General features: G+C 34.0%; 1 protein-coding gene across 1 annotated transcript in view; it reads right to left on the minus strand.

The window, feature by feature from the left end:
* The window catches only part of NDUFAF2 (NADH dehydrogenase (ubiquinone) complex I, assembly factor 2), a 124,235-nt gene that overhangs the window by 23,671 nt on the left and 75,717 nt on the right, over positions 1–24,847 (minus strand). The window contains exons 2-3 of the mRNA XM_004678282.2: positions 18,915–19,004; positions 7,050–7,090 (exon numbers count right to left, since the gene is read on the minus strand). Coding sequence (XP_004678339.1) covers positions 7,050–7,090; positions 18,915–19,004 — 131 coding nt within the window. The remainder of the gene's footprint in view (positions 1–7,049; positions 7,091–18,914; positions 19,005–24,847) is intronic.

Consider the following 24,847-nt stretch of genomic DNA (forward strand, 5'->3'; position numbering starts at 1 on the left):
AGCAACTGGATAGGAAGGAGCAGTTACCTGATTGCATGCTGTAAGGAAGAATCTAAGCAACATCCTTTTCTTTTTTTCCCAGCAGATTTAGCATAGATAACGTTTTTATATATGGTTCATGTTCAAACTTTGCCAATTACCCCAATACTGTCCCTCTATAGATAAGTTTTCCCCAATAAAGGATCACATGTTACATTTAGTTGTCATGTTGATCAGTCTTTCCTTTTCGTGAATGACACTGATATGACAGGTCTGATGTTTTATGATATGTATCCTAATTTAGGTTTTCTAGTAGTTTCTTCATAATCAACATTATGCATTTTTGGCAAGAATATTACATGAATGATGTCTCAGTCTCCTCATCATACAAGAAATCACACATGTCAAGTCTGTCCTACTTGGCACAAGCTTGACCACTTAGTTAAGATGGTATCTGTCACATTTATTTACTATAAAAGTACCTTCCTCCTCGCCCTTTTAATTAATAAGTAATCTTTAGCAAGATGGTTCCAGACAATGTAAATAACCTGGTCCTCAACAAAATAGGACCCAGTAGATTTTAGCATTCAATGATGATTTTTTTCCTCAATGACTTCTATGAGAGCTGGAAAGTAACTTTTCAATTCTTAGGTTCTTCCTATATTTATTGGCTAGCATCTAAGCACTTCTTAAGTAGACTTTTAGTTAAGTTTTTAGCACCAGCATCAACTCTACTTTCAAAATTTGTGGCACTGGCAATTACTGAATATTCTGGGATTCTGTGGTTTCAATACAGTTGCTTCTGGGCTTTTGTCTCTAGCAGATTTGGAATCATTCATCTTAATTTCACTAAATCGATTAACATTTCTTCATCTTTAGTAGCTTACCAGCTACTAAAACTTTGTTGCTATTGTTACCTGTTGCTATTACTTCTTTGACTTTTTTGATGTGATAGACATAAACTTTTAAAAATGAAGCCCTTTACTGTTATTTTAGTAAGTCTTGTAAAAGAAAGTAACACATCTGTTTAACTCACTTTTTTTTTTTTTAAAAAAAAGATTTATTGGCCCTCCCTGGTGGCGCAGCGGGTTAGTGCACTGCAAAAGAAGCTTAAGCCACTTCCGCACAAATCCATCCCATGATCCACATGGCATGGCAGACTTTTCTTGACCCGCTCGCTGCTCCCCTCAGCAGTGTACTTTGTTGATCTGCCTGTTTTGCTCCCCACTCTATCCCTGGTGAATTCTCTCACCCTCTGCATCTCTGGCCTGTACCCCAGTTCTGTATGCAGGGGTAGTGAGAGGACTCACTAGAGAGAATGGGGAGCAGAACAAGCTGACCGACAAGGTACACTGCTGAGGGGAGCAGTGGGCAGGTCAGGAGAGGTCTGCCATGTCATGTGGGTCACCTCCAGGGTGGGTATCAAACTCATGCTGAAGTGGCTTTAGCTTCTTAGTGGTGTGCTTTAACCTGCTGCACCACAAGGGAGGCCCTAACTCACTATCTTTAATGGAAAGTCCATTATTCTTTGCCTGCTTTCAAAGTTTATTATGAATGGTATTATATTGCATGAAACTTTCTGTAACCTACTCTTTTTGCTCAATATCATTTTCTAAGATTTATCCATGTTGATAGATGCAGTTCTATTAGTTCATTTTTAATGGATGGTGTTACAATCCAGTGTCTGAACATGCTGCAATCCATTTCTACTATATTCCTAAAAGTGATATTATGAGATTTGGAATGAGGGTCTATTTGTCCATATAATAAAACACTCCATTGGTGTAATTTAAGTCAATAGTAAAATAAGATTATATATGCAAAATGTGAATCTTAAAACATTTTAATTCCATAAATTATAAAATGAACATAATAATACTGGACATAGAACTCATTTATATAAATGTCAATTATTCTGAGAAGATAATGAAATGGGTCTCAAAAAATTTAGAAATAAAATCCTTTGAAAGTTAAACTCAAGGGCCAGCAACATTCGACCATAACATAACTGTCATAACAGTAGAGATATGCCAATCAGAATTTGGAAGCAAAGAAAGAGGGAGCATTGTAGAGACAAATGCTGGCAATCCATAAAAACACCGTCCAAGTCTTAGCCAGTATGTAGCAATTTTTTCTATTCTAAACCATAAGGCTACTCCTGGGACAGAGACAGATATAGGGAATTGTGGCCAATTTTATTTAAATATTTTCATTCCTATGTGTCAGACATTCCTATTAAGAGATGGACAGAACAGGGTAATTTTCAGTCTTGACACAATTAAAGATTTATTTTACTTAACTTCACTTATCCTAATGCCATATTGATCAAGTAATCTACTGCTTTTTACTATGTCAATTATAATTTTTACTGTAAATTAATATATTGGAATTCTGGCAATAATTTCAAACTCATGTGGCTTTTGTCACTGTGATATCTTTTAGAACCATGATATCTTTTAGATTTCATCTAGAGTGTTGACAAAAAGAATCTTGAGTCCAGGCCAGATTGGAGAACATGAACGTATCAATAAGGTAGTGTGAGGTATGGTCCTACTAGCTAACCCGCCTTTCCTTAGTGTAGAGTATCATCATTCCAACTCCACTCTATCTTGGTTTCTAGAATTTCCTCTTCTGCTTTTTGTTTATTAGTAAATCTTTATTTTTTCAAAAGATTTATTTATTTATGCATACAGGCCAGAGGTATGTAGGTGAGAAGATTACCAGAGACAGAGTGAGGAGCAGAACAGGCAGACTAACTGAAATACACTGCTGAGGAGAGCAGCTGGTGAGACAGGAGAGGTCTGCCTTGCCATGTGTGTCACCTATTTAGCGGGAGATCAAACTCGTGCTGCAGTGGTTATGGATAGCTTCATAGTGCTGTGCTTCAATCCTTTGTGCCACCAGGGAGGGTTCTATTTCACGGAGTTTATGTGTTAAAAGTGAAGTAGGGCCCTCCCTGGTGGCGCAGTGGGTTAAAGCACTGCACTGAGAAGCTAAAAGCCACTTCCACATGAGTTCAAATCCCTCCTGCCCCGGAGGAGACCACATGGCGAGCCAGACCTCTCCTGACCCGCCCGCTGCTCCCCTCGGCAGTGTACTTTGTCGATCTGCCTGTTCTGCTCCCCACTCTGTCTCTGGTGAAGCCTCTCACTGCCCCTGAGCCTCTGGCCTGTACCCCAGTTCTGTATGTACAAATAAATAAATCTAAAAAAAAAAAAAAAAAGTGAAGTAGGCAAGTTCTAATAGTGTAGCTTTCTTCTACAGTCTGTATACCTACTGCAGAGTCATGTATTTTGTTAATACTTGGCAATATGTTTACTTATTTTTTTGAAGAAAAAATTTCATTCTGTTTCCTAGTGTTTTTTTAGTATGATAGGAGAAGCAATATTTCAAAATATTTGCTATAAATGCTAACAGAGCTAAGACTAGGAAAACTTTGTTTATTTACTTTTGTGAAATATTAATTCAAATTGCACTACACTGATGAACAGGTGTAAACTACATTGGTAACCTGCAGTACACTGTCAATTTAATTTTTTTTTAAAGATTTGTTTATTTTTGCATACAGAACTGGGGTACAGGCCAGAAGTGCAGGGGCAGTGAGAGGATTCACCAGAGACAGTGGGGAGCAGAACAGGCTGACTAACAAAGTACACTGCTGAGGGGAGTAGCGGGCGAGCCAGGAGAGTTTTGCTGCACCATGTGGGTCACCTCTGGTACAGGGATTGAACTCACACTGAAACAGCAACATCTTGGTTTAACTTCACAGTGCAGTGCACAAACCCACTGTGTCATCAGGGTAGGCCTTTTGTTTTAAACTACTGAGATGAGGTGTTCTTTATACTGTCTGGACACAAGTTTCTTGTCAGAAACAATATTATAATTTTTATAATTATAATTATTTTCTCCCAATCTGCTGCTTTTTAAATTTTTTTTTGATGAGCATTCATTTCTCTCTCTCTCTCTCTTTAAAGATTGACTGATTTATTTATGCATACAAGAGATAGGGTAATAGGCCAGAGGTGTGGGGGTTGGAGTGGTGGTGGGAGGAGTCACCAGAGACAGAGAGGGGAGGAATAGGCAGATTGACAAAGTACACTGCTGAGGGGAGCAGTGGGTCAGACTGGAGAGGTCTGCAACGCCATGTGGGTCACCTCCTTAGCCAGGGATCAAACTCAAGCTGCGATGGCTATAGATAGCTTCATAGTACTGTGCTTCAATCCACTACGCCTCCAGGGAGGGCCCTCGTTTTTCATTTTGATTAAGTACAATTTGTCAGTGTTTCTTCTTTATTTATAGTGCTTTCTCTTTCCTGTCTACCCCTTTCATAACTTCTAAGTTATGAAGATAGATCTATGTTTTCTTCTAGCACTGTATTTTTTATATATAGTACAGAATCCAATCCATAATATTTGTGTATGATGTGAGGTAGAGATCAAGGTTTATTTTTCTGACTATCAAGTAACACTAGCATCACTTGCTGAAGACTTTTCATGCTTCATTGTTTTGCTTCAGTGCTATTGTAAAAGAAGAGAAAAAAAAAGGTTCTATAATGTCTATTTTTACACTTTCTATTCTTTTCCACTGACTTATTTATATAACCTCTATGTCTTGATTACTATAGTTTGGGAGAAGTCTTAAGTTAGGCGTCTAAATCCTCTAATTTTCACCTCCTTTTCTGTGATCGCTTTTGGCCAATCTTGGTCCTCTGCATTTCTAAATAAACATGTTGATTTTGATGAAAACAAGCCCAATGGCATTTTATTTGGATTTTTTTAAATGATTCCATAGATCAGTGGTTTTATGTGAGGATTCTGGACCAGTTATACTCAACATCACCAGGAAAATTGATTACAGATATTAATGTTCAGGCCTTACTTCTTACCTAGCACATCAAAACTCTGGAGAAAGAGCCACACAATCTGTATCTTAGAAGCGTTCCAGGTAATTTTGATGCATGGATAAATTTGGAAGAATTAACAACTTAGAAATATTGAATAGGACTATTCCATGAACAGATATTTCTCCCCATTATTTTGGATGTTCTTTATTTTTTTTCCTCTAATGCTCTATGATTTTAAATGTACATGTCTTACATATATTTTCTGATATTTCTGTATTGCTGATTAACTTTTAGAACTATATCTTTTTTATCGAAGTAACACTGGTTTACAACACTGTGTAGGATTTAGGGCTATAAGTTCATGTCTCTTCAGATGTATGTTACCACATCACACCAATGACCAAAGCACCAACAATCCTCCAACATAGCCATTGGACCCCTCCCACCTTTTCTCCCCATAACCCTTTACTCATTGCCTCAGTTCTGCAATCAGGTGTCTTAAGTTTTGTTTTGGTTTACTTTTGTCAGTTTCTGTGTTTTACTTCTATTTATTCTACATATGAGTGAAATCATTCAGTATACGTCTCTCTCCTAAATACTTTCCTTAGTATAAGCCATCCAGTTTCATCCACATTGTAAAAGATGGCAATATTTTATCTTTTTAATAGTTGAACAGTATTTTACTGTGTCTTTATACCACATCTTCTGAACCTACTCATGTGTCATTATGGACTTAGGTTTCCATAACCTGGCTATTATAAATAGTGTTCCATGAACACAGGAATGCATATATCCCTTCATATATTCTTCCAGTGGGTACCTAGGAGATGAAGTGCTGAATCATATGACAGATTTATTTTTAAAATTTCGAGAAACCTCTATACTGTTTCCCACAGACTGGACCAGTTCTATATTTCTACCAGTAATATGCAATGGTTCCTCCGCCCCCAAACCCCCACTCTTTCTGGTCTTTTAGTATGGGTCATTTTCACAGATGTTAGGTGTATTTCACTTTCATTTTGATTCTCTTATTACTTTCTCCATTTAATTGCTGTCATTAGGATTTCCAATACTATGTTGCCCTGAAGTGGTGAAAGTGGATATTCTTGTCTTGTACATGATCTCAAAGCCAATGCTTTCAGTTTTTTGGTCACTGAATATGTTAGCTATGGGTTTGGCATATATGGCCTTTACTATGTTGAGGTTTGTTCCTTCTATCCCTTTTTTAAAAAATTGAGTTTTTAATCATAAATGAATGTTGTCTCTTATTAAATGCTTTCTCTGCAACTAATGATATGATCATAAGTTTTTATTCTTCCTTTTGTTGACATGATTAATTACACTGATTGATGTGGCTGTTGAACCATCTTTGCACCATTGGAATGAATAATCCTATTAATGCATCATTGAATTTGGTTTGCTAAGATTATGTATGGAATTTTTGCATCTCTGTTCATCAGTAATATTGGTCTGTATACAGTTTTCTTTTTTGTTATGTCCTTGTTGTCTGCTTCTGGTATCAGAATAATAGTAGTCTGATAAAATGTGTTTGAAAGCATTCCATCCTTTTTAACTTTTCTTACTAGTGAAACCATCTGGATTTTTGTGCTTTGGGAGACTTAATTACTTTTTCAGTGCTTTTACTTATAAATGATCTGTTCAGGATTTTTTGTTTTGTTTCCTGTTTCAGTCTTATAAGTTTGCATGCTTTTAAAAATTTGTCCATTTCTTCTGGGCTATGCAGTTTATTGGCATAAAATTGTTCATAGTAGTCTTTTATGATCCCCTGAATTTCTACAATGTCAGTTGTAACTTCTTTTTTATTTCTGATTCTATTTATTAGAGTTTCCTCCCCTTTTTTTTCTTAGTGCGTTAGCCCATTTTTGCTTATCTTTTCAAAGAATTTGCTATTGACTAACTTTTAATCATAGTGTAAAAGTGATATGGGTAGAAGTCTATTTGGGGATAGAGATTTAATAAGAGAATTAAAAAAAAAGTAGAGAGTTCAAATGATGGTAGCATCTTGAAAATTAATTCATTTTTTAATAGCCATACAAAAATAGAAGATTGTTTCCAATGAATTGATAAAGGCTTTAATTAAACATAAGCAACTGGAAAGATGATAAAAACAGAACAATGAGGCACTATGCTCTCCTAAAACGTTGCTCTGCATTCCTGGGGAATACAAACAGCATGTCATTTGAATATTTTTCTTGTGTAATCTTACCTCCAAAGTAGGTGGAGTCTTTCTTGTTTTTCTAATCCAAGCTAGAATAAAAAACAACATTTAAACATAACTTTTCTATAATTTATACAGGCATTCTATTCATTCATGCAAAGAATAAAAGTGTATTGCACACCTATTATATATGTTGTTTTAGGTACAGACACACAACACAGAGCCAATCATAAATTCCTTCCTCTCCTATAACACAATACAGGGAGCACAGAAAATAAACATACATACAGATAATTTATATCATAAAAAAAATATAACAGTGCAGGTAGGAGAAGGGGGGAACATTTCATATCCAAATTCCTATCTCATAAGTGTCTGAATTCCATTTCATAACACATAGTAAAAAATCACAATACAGTAAACATCAAGGCAATATTAAATTACATTATACTAAAAATTCAAATTATTATTGCTCAACTTATAAAGGAAGTAATGTAGAAATGTTTTCAGTTATAGGTATTTCTTTTCTTTTCTCCTCTGCTCTAGCAAGCACTCTAAGGAGTGGTTTTATTAGGCCATAGCTTAGCCAATGGGAGATGCGCTGCAAAGTGGAGAAAGCCCAGATTTGTTGAGACTTATTGGGTCCTGGGTATGCGCTAGATTCTTCATAGCAATGTGAAGGGAATAGGCAACTGCCTCTTGTGAAGTATAGCAGATATACATGGAGGACATGTTCATTATAGATTATAAGGTATCCTAATTTCATAGAAAAATTACTGAACTTTTCCAAATTTAAGCATCAAGTAGTAATGGTGGGATTTGAATACAAATAACCCTGTCTCTGGCTCTAAAATCTTTTTACCCTCTAACTAACCAGAATCTCCAAATTTAGATCACTGAACTAGGAAGAGGAAAAGACTTCAATCCTAATTACATGTCAGAAAATAAGAATTAGGTTACCTCACCTTCTAGACTGGGGAAACTGAGGTTCAGAAATTCTAAGCAATTTTCCTAACGAAAGTCACATACTTAATGAGTAACAGCCCCCAGGAATCAGACCCTGGTTGAACTGGATCTAAAGTGTGAATGTTGTCGTTTCAAAAGCCAATCCTCTCTTTTGACCAGCTCCACTAACTGGCTTTCTGGCACCCAAGTAATAGCACCAGTGCCTGTCCTGACTATACTCCCAGTATTGAATGGCTGTGGGGGTAGAAATACCAATGTCTGTGAGCCTGAAATTAGTTCTTTTCTCTCTCCTCTCTTTTCTTACACTGCTCTCATACATGTTTTTCTAATATAGGTCCAGCATTTTGCTCCTCCACTCCTGTTTCTGAACTTCTACTCCCATTATTCTTTGTTACATTCTTTTCCTTATCATTTCCACTTCTACGTGATTCATTTCTAACCACAACTTGCACAGGTTTTATATTCATTCTTAGGTTATAAGGTTGTCATGGGTAAAATGCATCCCTGGGAGATTTATTTTCTACCACCTAAATGCCTCAAAAGAGTAGGTACTTAATACAGCTGTTGAATGAATACTTCCACTATGAAATACACCCACCATAAAAATATTCATTGTAATGGGATTCTGACCTGTCTTAGAAAATTCAGCTTAGCAATAGCAAAATTTCTCTGCAATCAAGAAAATAAGTGACTTATAGAATTTTTCAACTGCTTCTTTATGATCAAAATAAAAGTTATTTATCTATCTTTGTGGACAATTTTTCCACTAGGAAAGAGTTTCTTTTAAAATAGCTTTAAATGATTCATATACCTACAAAAGGTTTTAAGCAATAAATTTTCAGTTTTAATTTAGATTAAAAGTCAATTCAAAAAGCTCAACTGCCAGGGCAGGAGTGGGGGCAAACTATGGTCTGCAAGTCAAATTTAGGCCCTGTTTGTTTTTACATTTTTAAATTTTTAAGGGGAAAAAAAATCAAAAGAACATATTTTATAACACACAAAAAAATGAAATTTAAATTTCAGTGCATATATATAAGATCTTATTAGAAAACACTCACACTTTTTCATTACATGTTATCTGCTGTTTTGTGCTACAACAGTAAATTAAATAGTTATAACAAAGATCATATGGTACACAAAGTCTAAAATTTTTTACCATGTTGCTAGAGATAAAGTTTGCAACCCCCAAGCTAGACTTATCATCAGGTATAATCCTTTTAGCAATAACATATATTTTAATTAAAAAATACTCTCATATTATCAAAATTATTAACTTATACTTTTTATTCTTAAGCCTATGAACATATTCCACAAGTATTAGGATCATACTAAAAATGAGTACTAAAAATGAAATGTGCACAATGCATATTTATTAAAACTTTAAGCAACAATTGGGTGGACAAAGAAAACACTTTAAGCAACAATTGGGTGGACAAAGAAAACACTTTAATAAAATGCAAATAATTCTTTAATCTAAAAGTAGATTAATAGGTTACAGAAACTCTCCTATATCTTCTAAACTTAACAGTTTTGAGTAAATTTATAAAAATTTTATTCAGAAGTTTAAGAATGCAATATACTTCACATATTACATTATAAGCACATTCACTATCCCTTATTGTGGGATGTTACTTGCTAAGGAAAAGATGTAAGGGTTTCCTTAACTTTGTTGTAAGTGACTCAGGGAAAAAAATCTTTGGTTTATCTGAAGTAAATTTGTATATTTATGATTATACAATAACTAGATTCTTGAAATGTCTTCTTGACACATTCTTTGATGCCCATTCACTGCTATGTGTCCAGTAAGGTTACAGCTGAAAATTTTCATTGTGCTCACTCATTTATATAATGATCACTAGTTTCCCAATCATTACATATAACCAAAGAATGTAGCCCTGATAGTTGGTAAAGGTTAGAAGGAGGAAGGGAGAAGAATAAACATTAATAGCAAATCATTAAATTTTTTTAAAACTCAGAACAATCTGCAACTGAACATCTACCCAATTATAAATTATATAATGATTTTGCAAATGCTAATTATATATGTATGGTGGATTCTGTATCAGTCTTCATTATAATAGAACCATTGTTTGAATAGAATTTAGCAAGATAACCGGATAGTTTATGCCTTAAGATCCTAGTATTCTTTCATCAATGTTCATTTGCATTCTCATCAGTATGCATGAGATTTTCATGGAAGTTTAATACTCTTATTGGAACATAACACACTATAATGAGGTTAAAGTGAGTATGCAAATTAAAACTCCTATTAATCAATAAAGGAGGCTAGAAGAAACAGCATAAAGCATAGATACTTCAACTTTCCACAGACACTGAAAACAGCTAATACACTTAGAAGAACTGCCATGGGGTTAAAGTAAATTAGCTATTTGATATCAGATTTAGTAGACAATCATTCAGAACCAAAGTTATGGAAAGGATATCAACAGTCTGTACCCAAGATATATTAGAAATTATGCTACTTCATTCAGGAAAAAGACACTTTAATAAAACTTCATCTTTTAAAAACGGACATTTGCAAGTGCTGAGTGTTGACACATCTTAAAAAACTATAAAAAAATAAGAAATCCACATTTTTAACTACAAAGAGTCTTCAAATGAAATTATGAAATCAGTCATTTCTGATTACTGACCCTTAATAGTATCTTAAGGATACTATTAAATTTAGTTGACACATTTAAGTGACAAATTTTGTGAAGCTAGTAGATATTACTGGTTTTTTCTTAATCAAACTTTGCTGATATGTAATGAACATATAATACAGTGAAACAATTTTAAGTGTGCAATTCCAGAAGTTCTGACAAATGTATGCAATCCCGTGAACAGCACCACAATCAGTGTATACAACATTCCCATCACCCTGAAAAGTTCCCTAGTGTCTGATTACATGCAAATGCCCAATAAACTGACAGGCATATGTCAATGGATAGAATAGAGACCACACATATACAGTTATGTCATGTCTCACAAAGGCGAAAAGATAATTCAATGGGAAAAGAATGGTTATTGAAAAAATTAGTGTTGGACTAGTAGTCAAAATCACAAAGATAGAAAGTGTATTGGTAGTTGCCAGAGGCTGGGGTGAGAAAAGAATGGAAATTTACTATTTAATAAGTATAGTCTCAGTTTGATAAGATTAAAAAGAGTTATGGAGATAGACGGTGGTGTTGGCTGCAAAACAATCTGAACGTATTTAATACCATGACTTGTACACTTAAAAATGGTTAAGGTAGTAGGTTTTACTATTTTAGTATTTAATGATTGGGTAAGAGGGGCTAAAAACCAGATGTAGTAATATTCTGCAACTCATAGTATTCAATCACACCCAGAGAAATTTAAAAATACTTATTGGCTTAAAGCCTTTAAAAGTAACTAACTGTAGGGCCCTCCCTGGTGGTGCAGCGGGTTAAAGCACAGCACTGAGAAGCTAAAGCCACTTCATGAGTTCGATTCCTGCCTGCCCCGGAGGAGACCACATGGAGTGGCAGACCTCTCCTGGCCCGCCTGCTGCTCCCCAGTGTACTTGGTAGATCTGCCTGTTCTGCTCCCCACTCTGTCTCTGGTGAAGCCTCTCGCCGCCCCTGAGCCTCTGGCCTGTACCCCAGTTCTGTATGAATAAAAAAATCTTTAAAAAAAAAAACAAAACAGTAACTAACTGTAAACAAAAAAAAAAAAAAAGGAAAAAACTATCAATAATATAAAAAATTTTCTAGAATTTTGATTGGAAACACTATATCTACAGATAAGTTTGAAGAGGATGATTCTAGCCTATGAATACAGTATATTTTCATTATTTCTTTAGATGTTTCATTTTTTTACATCAGTATTTTTCAGTTATAGATTTTGCATATTTTATTAAATACTTAAGTGTTTCTTAACTTTTAGGGGTTATTGTTAATTGTCTTTATTTTGATTTCTAATCAGTCATAATACACAGAAATATAACTGATTTTTGTATATCAACAATTTACCTTACTGACACCTCGCTGATCTCGCTTATTTTAATTTACTATCAACATTTTGGAGTTTCTATACAATTTTTCTGATTTTTAGTCTCTCTTCCAATGTATTTTTTACTGTCTTACTGTACTAACAAGGACCTCTAAGACAATAATGTGTAGAACTAGTGAAAGTGAACAGTCTCGCCTTGTTCTCAATCTTAGGTGGAAGTGTGTAGTTTTTCACTGTTCAATTTGATAATAGCTATGATTTTCCTATGGATTCCTCCTATCTTATAAAAAGAGCTCTCTTGTATTACTAGAAGGACAAAGCTTATTTCATAAAGATCTTGGATTTCGTCAAATATCTTCTCAGCATTGAGAAAATTATTGAGCTAATTTTCATGGTTCATCTCATTCACTGACTAATACAGTTGATTACATTGATTGATTTTTATTATCTATTTTTATTATAGTATTAGTATATAACATAAGAATTCCATTTTAACAGTTTTAAGTATGCAACTCAATGGTATTAAATTACACTGTTGTAAAATGTCAACAAAATTCATCTTTAGTACATTTTTCATTTTCCCAAATTAAACTTCTTACTGATGAAACAATAACTTTAATTCCCTCCTATCTTCAGTCCCTGATAACCACCATCCTACTTCTTAGCTATATGAATTTCACTGCTCTGAGTATCTCATATAAGTGCAATGATATAGCATTTGTCATTTTGTATTTGGTTTATTTTTCCAGGATAATTTGACAAAGTCTACAGACTGTATGCAGTAATTCAGAAAAAAACTATATATTTTTTATGCTATGTGTATTTTAACACAGTAAAAAGTAGTGCTGGAAAAACTAAACCCATTTGAAATTGAAATTGATACCTACATGCCATATATAAAAATTAATTTTAAATGGACCATAGACAGAAATGCAAAGGTACTAACTATAAATAGCTAAAAAATAATCACAGGAAAAAGGTATTAGTGCCTTGGGATAGTAAAAAATTTTCTCATAGTTAACACTAAAGGTATGATACATTAATGATAAATTGAACTTTATTAAAATTAAGAATGTGTGCTTTTAAAGAAGTACTGTCAAGAGAACTAAAAGGCAATTCATAGACTAGAAAAAAATATCTGCAAAGCACATAAATGGTGAAGACTTATATTTAGGGTATAAAAATAATTCTCAAAAGTGAAAAATAAAGAAAAAAATCTGGGCAAAAATAGTATGAAAAGATCATACAACAAAGATCCACAGATGGTAAATAGGTTATGAAAAGATGGTAAGTATTATTAGTACTAGAGAAAGAAAAAACACCATGAAATACCACAACACACCTATTAGAATTATTCAAATATAAAGACACTGAAAAAAACCAAGGGCTAGTGAAGATGAATAGCAGCTGTAACCCTCATATAATACTAATGGGAATGCCAAGTGGTATAGCCATATTCAAAAATGGTTTGGAAGTTTTAAAAAGTCTTTTCTTAACATAAGACCTAGAAATTCCATTCCAAGGTACTTACTGAAAAAAAAAAAAGACACAACACCTTACATTCATAAATTTATAGCTGAATGTGTACATGAATCTATATAGTGATCCACTTAAACAGCTATAAAGTATAAATGAGCAAATATCTTTCATCTGGTGAATGGACAAGAAAACTGATACATTTAAACAAACAGTATTCTATTCTGCAATAAAAAGGAATAAATCACTGATTTGTGTAAGCACAAAAATGTATCTCAAATGCATTAAGCTAATTGAAAGAAAGCTACCTTCTGCTTCCTCCAAGATGGAAGGACAGGGACAAATTATATGAAACAATAATTTTCAAGTCAGGGGACATCAAGTAATGAATACAGTGGTCTCTGAAAATGTTAAACAAACAGAAGTTACTCTTAGAATTACCTCCAATTTACTACTTTGAGAATGTATGTAGCACAAATTGGGAAACAGCCAAAATCCACAATACTACCAAAGTTACAGAGACGGAGTTGGGAGTCTGGGGAAACAAGGTTACTTAAATTCATTGCACAAGCTATTAGAGAGACACATGTATGAGAGCAAGCTCCGGCGATTAGCAGAAGGCTCCCATCAAATATTCCACAGAGTACTAATCAATCATGTGCATGAGGCTCTCTTGCAAACAGGAAGAGAATTACCTGAAAGGGTAAGAAGAAACAGGACTAAGGTTTTACACAGTGGCAAAAGGAATGTCAATTCCCACCCTCCAGGGTGGAAAATCTTATGGCTGATAGGGCCCTGAATATAACACTCAGAATGACTAATGCAGAATTATTAGTCCTAGATTAAACTCTGCTCCAGTTCCAACTGAAATCTTAAAAGCAAACCCTGAAAGGATCAAACTGTATCCAAGTAACTTAACTGTGTCTCAGAACAAAGCTCAAGAATATATATAGGAATATAAAAATATCCAGTATCCAAGTAGGCAAAAATTCAAAATGTCTGACATCCAATCAGAAACTGCCAAGCAAACAAAGAGACAGAAAAATACTTCCCATACTGAGAAGAAAAAAATCAGCTAATGAAAACAGACACAGATGGTAGAATTAGCAGACAAGAACATTAAAACAGTTCTAACTACACTCCATATGTTCAAGAAACTAGAGGAAAGACTGCACATGTTAAGTAGAGACCTGGAAGATATAAAACAGAACCAAATCAAACTTATAGAGATAAAAACTATAATGCCTGAAATGAAAAATAATTTGAATAGATAATAGGATTTGACACTATGAGAAAAGATCAGTGACCATGAAGACACAGTAAGACAAACTACAAAATAAAACTCAAAGGAAATGTGTCCACAAATGGACAAAACATCTGTGAGCTGTGAGACAATTTTAAATGGTCAACAGTTGTGAATGGAGTCCCCAAAAGAGAGAGAGATAGAAAAAATATTCAAAGAAATAATGGCCTTTCTCCCCTAAATTTGACAAAAACCATAATCCATAGGTCTAAAAAGCACAAGAAACTTCAAACACAAGAAACTATATTTTGGTAGATCATGATCAAATTACTCAAAGCCAGTTAAAAATAAAGAAACAGTCAAAGAAAAAAGCACACATTATATACAAAGAGATAAAGATAAGTATGACAATAGATTTTTCAACAGAAATGATACAGATAAAAAATCTTTAAATTACTGAGAAGGGAAAAACCCTATCAACTTAGTATATGATACCCTGTGAAATATCTCTACAATGTCCTTAATAAGATATTTCAATAATATAAAACTTAAAGAATTGAACAGCAGTAGACTCACATTTAAGGAAATGTTCAAGAAATACTTTGAAACTACAGGAAAATGATTGAACATGGAAATTGGGATCTACAAAAGGAAATTATAACAATGTAGATAAACCTCATTGCTCTTACTATTTATCTCTGAATGTTAACTTGCTGTTTAAATAAAAGTAATAATGATTCAACACAATACCAGGAAGCAATTTAAAAAAGAAATTAATATAATAATTCTAAAATCTCTATGATATGTGCCCCCATCACTCTGTAATGCAACCAGAGTGATCCTGTTAAATACAATTCACATTCTGTTAAATATGACTGCTCTAATTTAAAGTCTAAAAAACTCAGTCATTATTTGTTTATTTATAACTTATTTCTATAAACATTCTATATTATTAATGACCAAAAGTGATAATACTCATAATAAAAGCCAAAGTCCTCCTAAGGGATTACAAAGCCCTACAAATTTGGGATATCCTATTACTTCTTAACTTCACCTCCTATTACTTCCCTTCTGGTTCTACTCCAGTCACACTGGCTTCCTTGCTTCAACATCAAAGAATGTTCTTGTGCCCAGGCTTTTGTACTAGGTCTCTAGGAATGCTCCTATGTTAACTACCTTGATAATCAACCCTTTCTGCTTCTGTTTAAAAGCCATCTTCTCAGCCATGTCTTTTCTGAACACTATTTAAATCTGCAAAAACCCATTTCAACATTACCTATTTCCTGCTTTATTTTCTGTGGTCATTAATGTACTGTATAGTTTAGCTACTTATCTGATTTACTGTCTTTCTCGGACCCATTCTCCCATTCCAGGATATAAGCTCCATGAATGCAGAGGTCCTTAATAGATGTTTATTAAATAAATGAATGAAAAGGGCACATACATATTTGGAAGGATATATAGCCTGTGGATACTTTGCTCTGTTACTGATAATTGACAAATATGAAATTCACAGGGACCTAAAATGCTTTCAGTTCATTTGGTAAAACATCACTTATCTTAGAAGTTTTCTCTTTCTTTTGCTGTACATAGCATTTTGTGGTGTTTATATTTTAATTCACCTTTTCGTAGAAAGGAGTTCTTATTTTTTATATTTAATTAATGTGTAACACAATAAAAAATTTTAATTTCAGCACTTGGCTGTTTACTTGTTTTAAGGGTATGCCCCACAGGATAGTTACGCTGAATTACTAAATCAAGACAGAGACATAAAAAGCATTATAACTTCATTCCAATTCTCCAAAAGTCGCAAGAGCTGAAAACTAGTAGTCATTACCTATTTGTTTATTTATAACATAACTTATTTCTACAAATATTTTAACTCTATACTGCTACTAAAAAAATGACAAAATAAGCTCATTATAAAAAGGCACAAGCATTATCTGAGAATTGCAAATGGGGCTTATAAACACTGGAAAACCTGTTAAAATTAGAAAACTCACTAACTCCTCATAAGAGTTGCCAGCTTATATACTGTATTTCTTCAAAAGTCTCTGGTACCTAACCATTTTTATGTTCTTATCTCAGAGTTCTTATATTTCCATAGCTAATAAGAAGAAATGGAAAATATATTTACAGGGAAATATGCACATTCACATGCTGGCATGAAAGTAACTTAATGCCTATGACCTATGCAATGATATAGTGTACCATGATATAGCGATCAGCCACAGGTCTACTGATAACAGTATATAACCCAGACAATTCAAGTAACCTGGCCCTCCCTGGTGGCGCAGCGGGTTGGAGCACAGCACTGAGACGCTTAAGCCACTTCCGCATGAGTTCGATCCCCGCCTGCCCCGGAGGAGATCCACATGGTGAGACAGACCTCTCCTGATCCGCCCACTGCTCCCCTCAGCAGTGTATTTCCTTGATCTGCCTGTTCTGCTCCCCGCTCTGACTCTGGTGAATCTTCTCACCCTCTGCATCTCTGGCCTATACCCCAATTCTATATGAATGAATAAATAAATCTTTAAAAAAAAAAAAAACAACAATTCAACTAACCTTTCTAGACCACAGATTCCATATCTATTAAATGAGTATGGTTACTGTGTCTACCATTTTGGATTGCTGTGATGATTAACCAGTATGATGATAGTAAAGCATTCATGAATACAGATAAACACTTGGCAAGTGTTAAGTGATATATAAAATAGATGTTGGTAAAGTTCACTTAGTTCCAAATAAAGCTACGTCAAAATAGAGTTCATGAATTCAATATATATTGAATTTTTTAAAAAGACTTATTTGTGCATACAGAACTGGGGTACAGGCCAGAGGCTCAGGGGCAGTGAGAGGCTTCATCAGAGACAGAGTGGGGAGCAGAACAAGCAGATCGACGAAGTACACTGCTGAGGGGAGCAGCGGGCTGGTCAGGAGAGGTCTGCCGCGCCATGTGGATCACCTCCGGGCAGGCGGGGATGGAACTCATGCGGAAGTGGCTTAAGCTTCTTAGTGCTGTGCTCTAATCAGCTGCGCCATCAGGGAGGGCCCATATATTGGAATTTTTAATGCCTTCCGAAGTACTAAGAACTGGTAAGGAAAATAGAAAAATTTTATAACAAAGATATGGGATGCCACTAGAACTCAAAGGCAGACTTACAGTTGAACTTTATTCAAAGAAATGAAACTGGGAACTAGAAAGTTGCTATGAGCCTAGAAATTATTTTCTGTCTTGTTACATAAGTTTTGCAGATGAGTTTCTGTTTTTTTTTTTTTAAAGATTTATTTATTGTGCATACAGAACTGGGGTACAGGCCAGAGGCTCAGGGGCAGCGAGAGGCTTCACCAGAGACAGAGTGGAGAACAGAACAAGCAGATCGACGAAGTACACTGCTGAGGGGAGCAGCGGGCGGGTCAGGAGAGGTCTGCCACGCCATGTGGTCACCTCCGGGGCAGGTGGGAATCGAACTCATGCGGAAGCGGCTTTAGATTCTCAGTGCTGTGCTTTAACCCGCTGTGCCACCAGGGAGGGCCCGGTTTTTTTTTTTTTTAAATAGATCATATCTGCATCTATTATTTAGGTATTGAAGATAACTACCCATTAGGTACCAAGTTCATAGGCTTCTTTTCTAGAGATTGACTACACTATACTATACAGACAGACTGACTGCTACTGACTTATTTCTCTTTGATATTTTACCTTAATTTCAAAGTCTTAAGATAGGGTTCCAGTTCATCCACTCTAATCTGAACATCAAGTCAGTTAAGAGAGTCACTGGCATGTTAAAACAAATCCTCCAAATGGTATCTACAGCATGTTATTTCCCATAATTTATAAGATAAAATTAAGGTTGAAAAGTCTGAGTTATTTGCCCAAGTAAATGTAGGGAGTGAATGACATAAACAAGATTCAACTCTTGTATTGTGCAAGTACAAGGTTAGTATATGAAAATAAGTTCCTCCTTCAATGTTGTATCCTACAAGCTTCATGCATGTCACTCTGATCCTAGCTCTGTTAATTCTTAATTGTTTGTTTCCACTACCAGCCACTCACAATAACATTCACACTAAAATGTGCTACCTACACAACTTTCAAAGAAATGCAACATTTACAAAAAGCTCCAGATAAGAATTGTAAACATTTTAGCCAAAAAAAAAAAAAAGCCAACAAAACAATTAGAAAGGTTTTATTGATTTCCTATGTTGTTAAGCAATTTGCTGCTCAGAAGATACTAGTAAGAGCAGAAACTTACCTTCCCATTCTGTTGGAATATCCCCTACTTCATAGTCTACTTCTCTTTTATCTGCTGCTTCCACAATTCTTTTCTCTCGGATAGTTTGTCCTACAAAACAAAAGTGATTTCTGACATTTTAAAATGAACCCAAGATATGGCAGTTGCTACAAATAAATTTTTTTTCTTTGGATATTGCATATCTCCTCATATGATAAAAGAATTAAAAGGAAAAACAAGAGATTCCATTTAGAATTAAGTGTTACAAAAAAGCCTTTCTAAGGTACCACAAAAATTTTAATTTCCTATCATTAATTTAATTAATGCAAAATTAATTTTGGTATATTAAATCTAGATTCTGTATACAGAAAAGGAGCAACCAACCAATCTGTAAGGCACTGATGGCTACTAAAAACCATTTTAATACTCAACAATATGCAATGTTTTATTCTGTAAGTATGTACATTAAAGATACCAATCAATGGCTGCTGCTACTATCCAGGGCACATGGTCATCGATATTCTTGGTCACTACTAAGTATGTAATGAACCACTCTGTTGCTACTATATCCCCCTGAAAGAAGGGGCAGAGTAAAGAGAAAAGTGGAGAGGGCCAGGGGTAGAAATAGAAAGCCTGCAACTTTCATTTTTCAATAATAAAAAGTTGTTCATGTATATTATAAGTTTACATAGAAGACATAAAACTATTTGGTATTACTTCTGTTCTCAGAAAAAGTCTTAAATCTATTTTTGAAGGTAGCTTCATCAAAATGGTACCTTCCAAACATGTTCCTTTGTCACTGATCCTGAGGGCCTAAAAAAACCAGATAAGCTTTCTGTTTCCCAGTAGTCAATAAGAGCACCTGCCTACTCTTGGGAAGTGAAAGCTGAAACAGAAACAACATTATTGGTGAGTAATGATGAGGCGAGAGGCACGGATTAACAATGATCAAACCAGTGAGGGAGAGGGCCTTACAAAACACCATTTTTGCTTCCAAGGCCAACATTACTGTACATTAAATAGAATGAGTGACATAATTAAATAAATTGACATGGTTACCTACAAAACTCTCTCAGATGCTACCTGAATTTCTACTGAATGTTCTGCAGGAATTTCTAAAGGAGATAGAAAGTCACATAAGGGTAATCCAAGAAGAGTGAGTAACTAGTTTTATTTCCTCTGCCTTAGTAAGCAAAAGGTTGGGATTTCATTGACAAGCCATTGATGGATAATAACTTCAAAATACGGGGTGAGGAAATCTCTGCGTTTCATTTTGGACTCATTTAATAAGGTTGATTTAATCCTAACACCACAAGTTCCTGAAGATTTCTGAAAAGGGTTACCTTTTGTTAATCTTATCCAGTAAATTTACAGTAGGACAGGGAATTAGTAGTAAAATACCCAAGTTGTAGGGACAAAGGTCAGGATAAAATGAACCTATAACAAATGATAGTGCGTCACTCTATTAACAGAGACTCACTACATATATTTATACTACAATACCATTTATAGCCACATATATAAACATGTCATAATAACAAGTTACCATAAATTTAGTATATAATACTTAGTATAAATGTAAATTTAGTATATATATGTCTACATGAAAAAATTTTAAAATGTTTAAAAGACTCATATAGCCTCTTCATATAGTCCTTAAATACCAAGATAGCCTTTTAATAATAACAAGCACAGAAAAGAAAACAACTGTCTAAAACTAAAAATACTAACAAATGGGCTTCTGGAATTATGTGAGTGTTCTAAAAGGTTTTAAATGTATGTCAATAAAATTGAGTACATGGGGAGGATTGAGTGACCTATCATTTCAAGTACATAAATCACAGGCATATCTCTGTGAATGACACAAAATTAACTTTTTAGAAATTCTCTCAAGATTTTTAAAAATAGTAAGTCATACTTATTAGTGTATATAAAAAGATAAGAAGAGTAATTCATGAGTTAGTCACCACAAATTCCTTGATAATTGGTGAAAAAAATCTTTACCAATAGATGACATCAAATATAAAAACATGTACCTACATAAAATAAGGCTATTTTTTGAGATTTGTAGACAAACAAGCAAATCTGTTGTAGAAGACTTTCCTTATGGGACACAAATGGTAGCATACGAATTAGGGACTGAATGCTATGTTTCCCAAATACATTGAGATCCTAACTCCAAGAGTGAGGGCATTAGGAAGTGGGGCCTTTGATATAAAGGTGGAGCCATCATAAATGGAATTAACACACTTACAAAAGACACACAGCACTTTCTTTGATATATGACAATAAAGAAGACAGCCATCTACAAGCAGGTATTCACCAACATACAACAGCCTCAAATCTGGAATTCCCAGCTTCCACTACTATGAGAAGTTAAGTGATGTCCAAGTCAGTCTACAGTCTACAGTAATTTCCTACTCTTTTATCTAACATTTTTCTAAAATGTTGGAAAGGATAGTTACTTTTGATCAAAAATATATTCTTTATGTAAACATATATCCATTATATAATTTATTTATTATATATGATTTATTAGTTTGAATTTTAAATTAATAGACATTTTAATAATTGCTCTAGCTTCAATAGGAGAAATATTAATATGTAGCTCATAAACAAAACTCAATAATCGTGAAGAGTTTAAAAGGATTCTGGGGCCAAAATGCTTGGGAACTATATATGCCGTTAACAAAAAAAAGAATCTATATAAAGTTAAACCACTGAAAGGTATAAATTAATAAATTGGGAAATAAAAGCACTCTTGCTTACCATGGTGTTCAATAGTAGATACAGAACAAGGCTGAAGCTTTGTAACCATCATGATAAAGAATGATTTTGGTAGGAACCAGTAATGGAAGGAAATTTAAGTATTTTTTCTATCTTTTTTTCATTTACTTGAAAAGAATTTCCCTTTCCTCTGCATTTAGGGTGTTTTTAAACTTGTGAAGGTCAAACAGTATTTATGTATTAACAGGGTTAGGGTTTATAAAATTCTTAATTTGGTACCTACAAATACTGCCTACCTAATGTCTCAGTGGCCTGTGTAAATAGGACTCTTGGTAAGCGCCAGCTGAGGCACGTGATACCAATGGTCCTTAAGAATGAAACCTCTTTCCCTTTCCCATCCACTGCTCCTTCCCTAATCCATTCTTATGGTCAGGGCAAAAATCTGAGCAGCTTTCATGTTTAAATTTTGCAGCTCACAAGAAACCTATCATTGTGGAAAAGTTTTTCTTCCACCAGTACCAAAGCAAAAGTGGAAGGCTACACTGGTGTGACCCATAACCACAAGGACCCTAGGTGAGGAGTTCTAAGCAACTGTTTATATACAGCTTCTTATTCCCCACTGATGAGACAATGAGAAATGAATGGAAAATGGAAGTGACTTGAGGTGGAAGAAGTGGGCTGAGCAAGATGCCATATCTCTGAGATAACTATCCCATTGTAAATAATTGTCAGTCAGGCCTTTACTACTTGACAGGAGTCCCCAAGACTGAAAGAATGGTGGTGAAATAGGTGTGATGAAAGAAGGCTTAAAAGTACCAATGCATAATATATGAAAGTGAGAACTATTGTCAAGAACTACCCTACATATATCAGATTTACAGACCCTGAAATTTATTATTCTGAAACAACACAATTTTTTTTAAAAAATCAACTAAGAGAACTAAAATAAGAATTCTTACACTTAAAACCATTTTTACATATGACTCAAAGAACGATTTGACTGATATTACTAGCGTATATTTATTAAGAGGCAGTTGTATACCAGACAAAGTTTAGAAACTTGCCATAAATTATCTCTTATCTTTAAAACAACCCTGTACAGATAAGAAAAAAGAGGCACAGGGTGACTAGCTTATCCAAATGTACACAGCTAACTAAAGTACTATTGTTACAGAACAACCCCGATACAAACCAGCGCTCGAACTTAAGCAATTTTTTTCTAATTCCCAGCAGTAAGCATTTTCCATTTAAGATCTTAAAATTGGCATTTCCAAAGCTTGCATACAGTATCATTACAGATATCCAATTAGAAACCAAATTTTTATTCATAACTATCAGAATCTCTTATTTTCCATAGTGATCAAATGAGGCATTCCTACTTGAAAATGTGGTGATTTTATAATTTGGCATATTCTTCATATGTTTACGTGAGCATGGAAGATTAGTTCAGCAGATCTCAGCAGGTAATGGTGGCTTTTTTTTTTTTTGATAAATTAAAGAGAACTTTCAGGATTTTTAAGACTGCCAACTAGTTGGCTGGATTACCAAAACTCTTCAGGGTATCTCCTATTCACAGGTTTCCCATGAGAGATTTCAGCTTCTCTAATAAAATCCAAAATTATAACAAGATGTTTGGTTTTTCTGAAATGCCTTATATAATATAGTTTAGCCTTTTGTGATCCAAAAGCTGAGAGGTCTTAAACTATATCCAGAAAGACAGCAGAAAATTTTTAAGAGACAAATTTCCTGTGTTAGTGTAAACGTTTCGTGGCAAGTTTACAACACACCTACTTTTGTTTAAATCTGACTTCACTAACTCTTCTAAAAGCTATAAATAAAATTTGTAAAAATTTATGTCTGAAAGAAAACATAAAGAATACCACAATTTAAGGGAAAAAAATTAACCTGATGCAAATTTTGGTATGTGCTTTCCACATGGGCAATAAACTCTTATTTTTTTAAGTTCCACAGGAGTAGTATGTACAAACAAAAACTTAAAGTTCTAAAAGTAGGTGACCCAACCAACAAATATAATTGAATAATCTATTGTATTAGTTTAGGAAGATTCACAGCCAAAAGTTTAAATAGGTTCTCTTATTATATTCCCAAGTCAAGCATATTAAATCTTAGTTATGTTAAGAATTTTATTCCCATTTCTGTGAAAATTAAACATTGAGTGTAGCTATATTTTTAATGAAGAAAAAAATGTGAATGTGATGTAAAAAATTTATTTTCCAAATTACCAAGAATTTTGCATCTTCTGAAAAAGAACAGTTAGAAAAACAGTTGAGCTTCATCCCACAAAAATAACTACTAAAAGAGTAATCATTACAAAGAAGTAACCACTTAAAAGAAAAATTCAAATGATGGATTCATGAATATTTAGTCTATGTTATAATGTGCTCACTCTGAAGAACTGGAAGAAAAGCAGACATTTCAGGTTTTGATTGATGTCTAGGGAATCAGTTTTTGAAAGTACTTTATTCATCATATATACTATATAATTCTCTGTAAAACTAAATTGTGTTCAAAGCATAAAGCAAATTTATAATTGAGAATTTGAGCATTTAATAAATTAACACAAGAAACTATGCTAGGTGATTCTGCTATGACTATGTCTGAATCATATGACATCTGTCTGACAGATGAATTGACATGTCTTAAATATGCATACGAAAGGAAATGGGAGGGGCTAAACAGTCCCTGGTTAATTAAATAGGTTCTAAAATATATGGAAATTTCAGGTTTTAAACCAACTATAGTAAGAGAAAAATTATTTCATTTTTATAGTGGCAGCCTTTTTAACTAAAGCAAATTCCAATCTCTTAAGCCCTTAATATAAAAAGGAATAAAAATTTCCCCTTTCAAAGTAAGGAGACACCCATGGTATATAAGCTAATTAAGTATTTGAATTGCAGTGTTTAATGTGAATACTTAAAGCTGTCAATAGAGAGATTAAAAACTAAAAGAAATTTTAAAATGGTGGCAAATATAACAAGAATCTAGATAATTATAAAAATATGGTCCTATAAGGCTTGGGTTTAGTTCAAACCTTATTTTTCAGATTAGAAATGTAGATGATATAGTTGATTATTTGATTTTGACAGCAAATAGTTTCATAGAAATCAAGTAGTACTCAGTCATTTATCAAAGCTCATAAAAGAATCAAAGACTGTACTGTTAGTGACTGTTAGTAATCACAGACTATACAACCATATACATATCTA

Source organism: Condylura cristata, unplaced genomic scaffold (genome assembly GCF_000260355.1).
Source record: "Condylura cristata isolate star-nosed mole 26May11 unplaced genomic scaffold, ConCri1.0 scaffold00007, whole genome shotgun sequence".
Taxonomy (NCBI): Eukaryota; Metazoa; Chordata; class Mammalia; order Eulipotyphla; family Talpidae; genus Condylura; species Condylura cristata.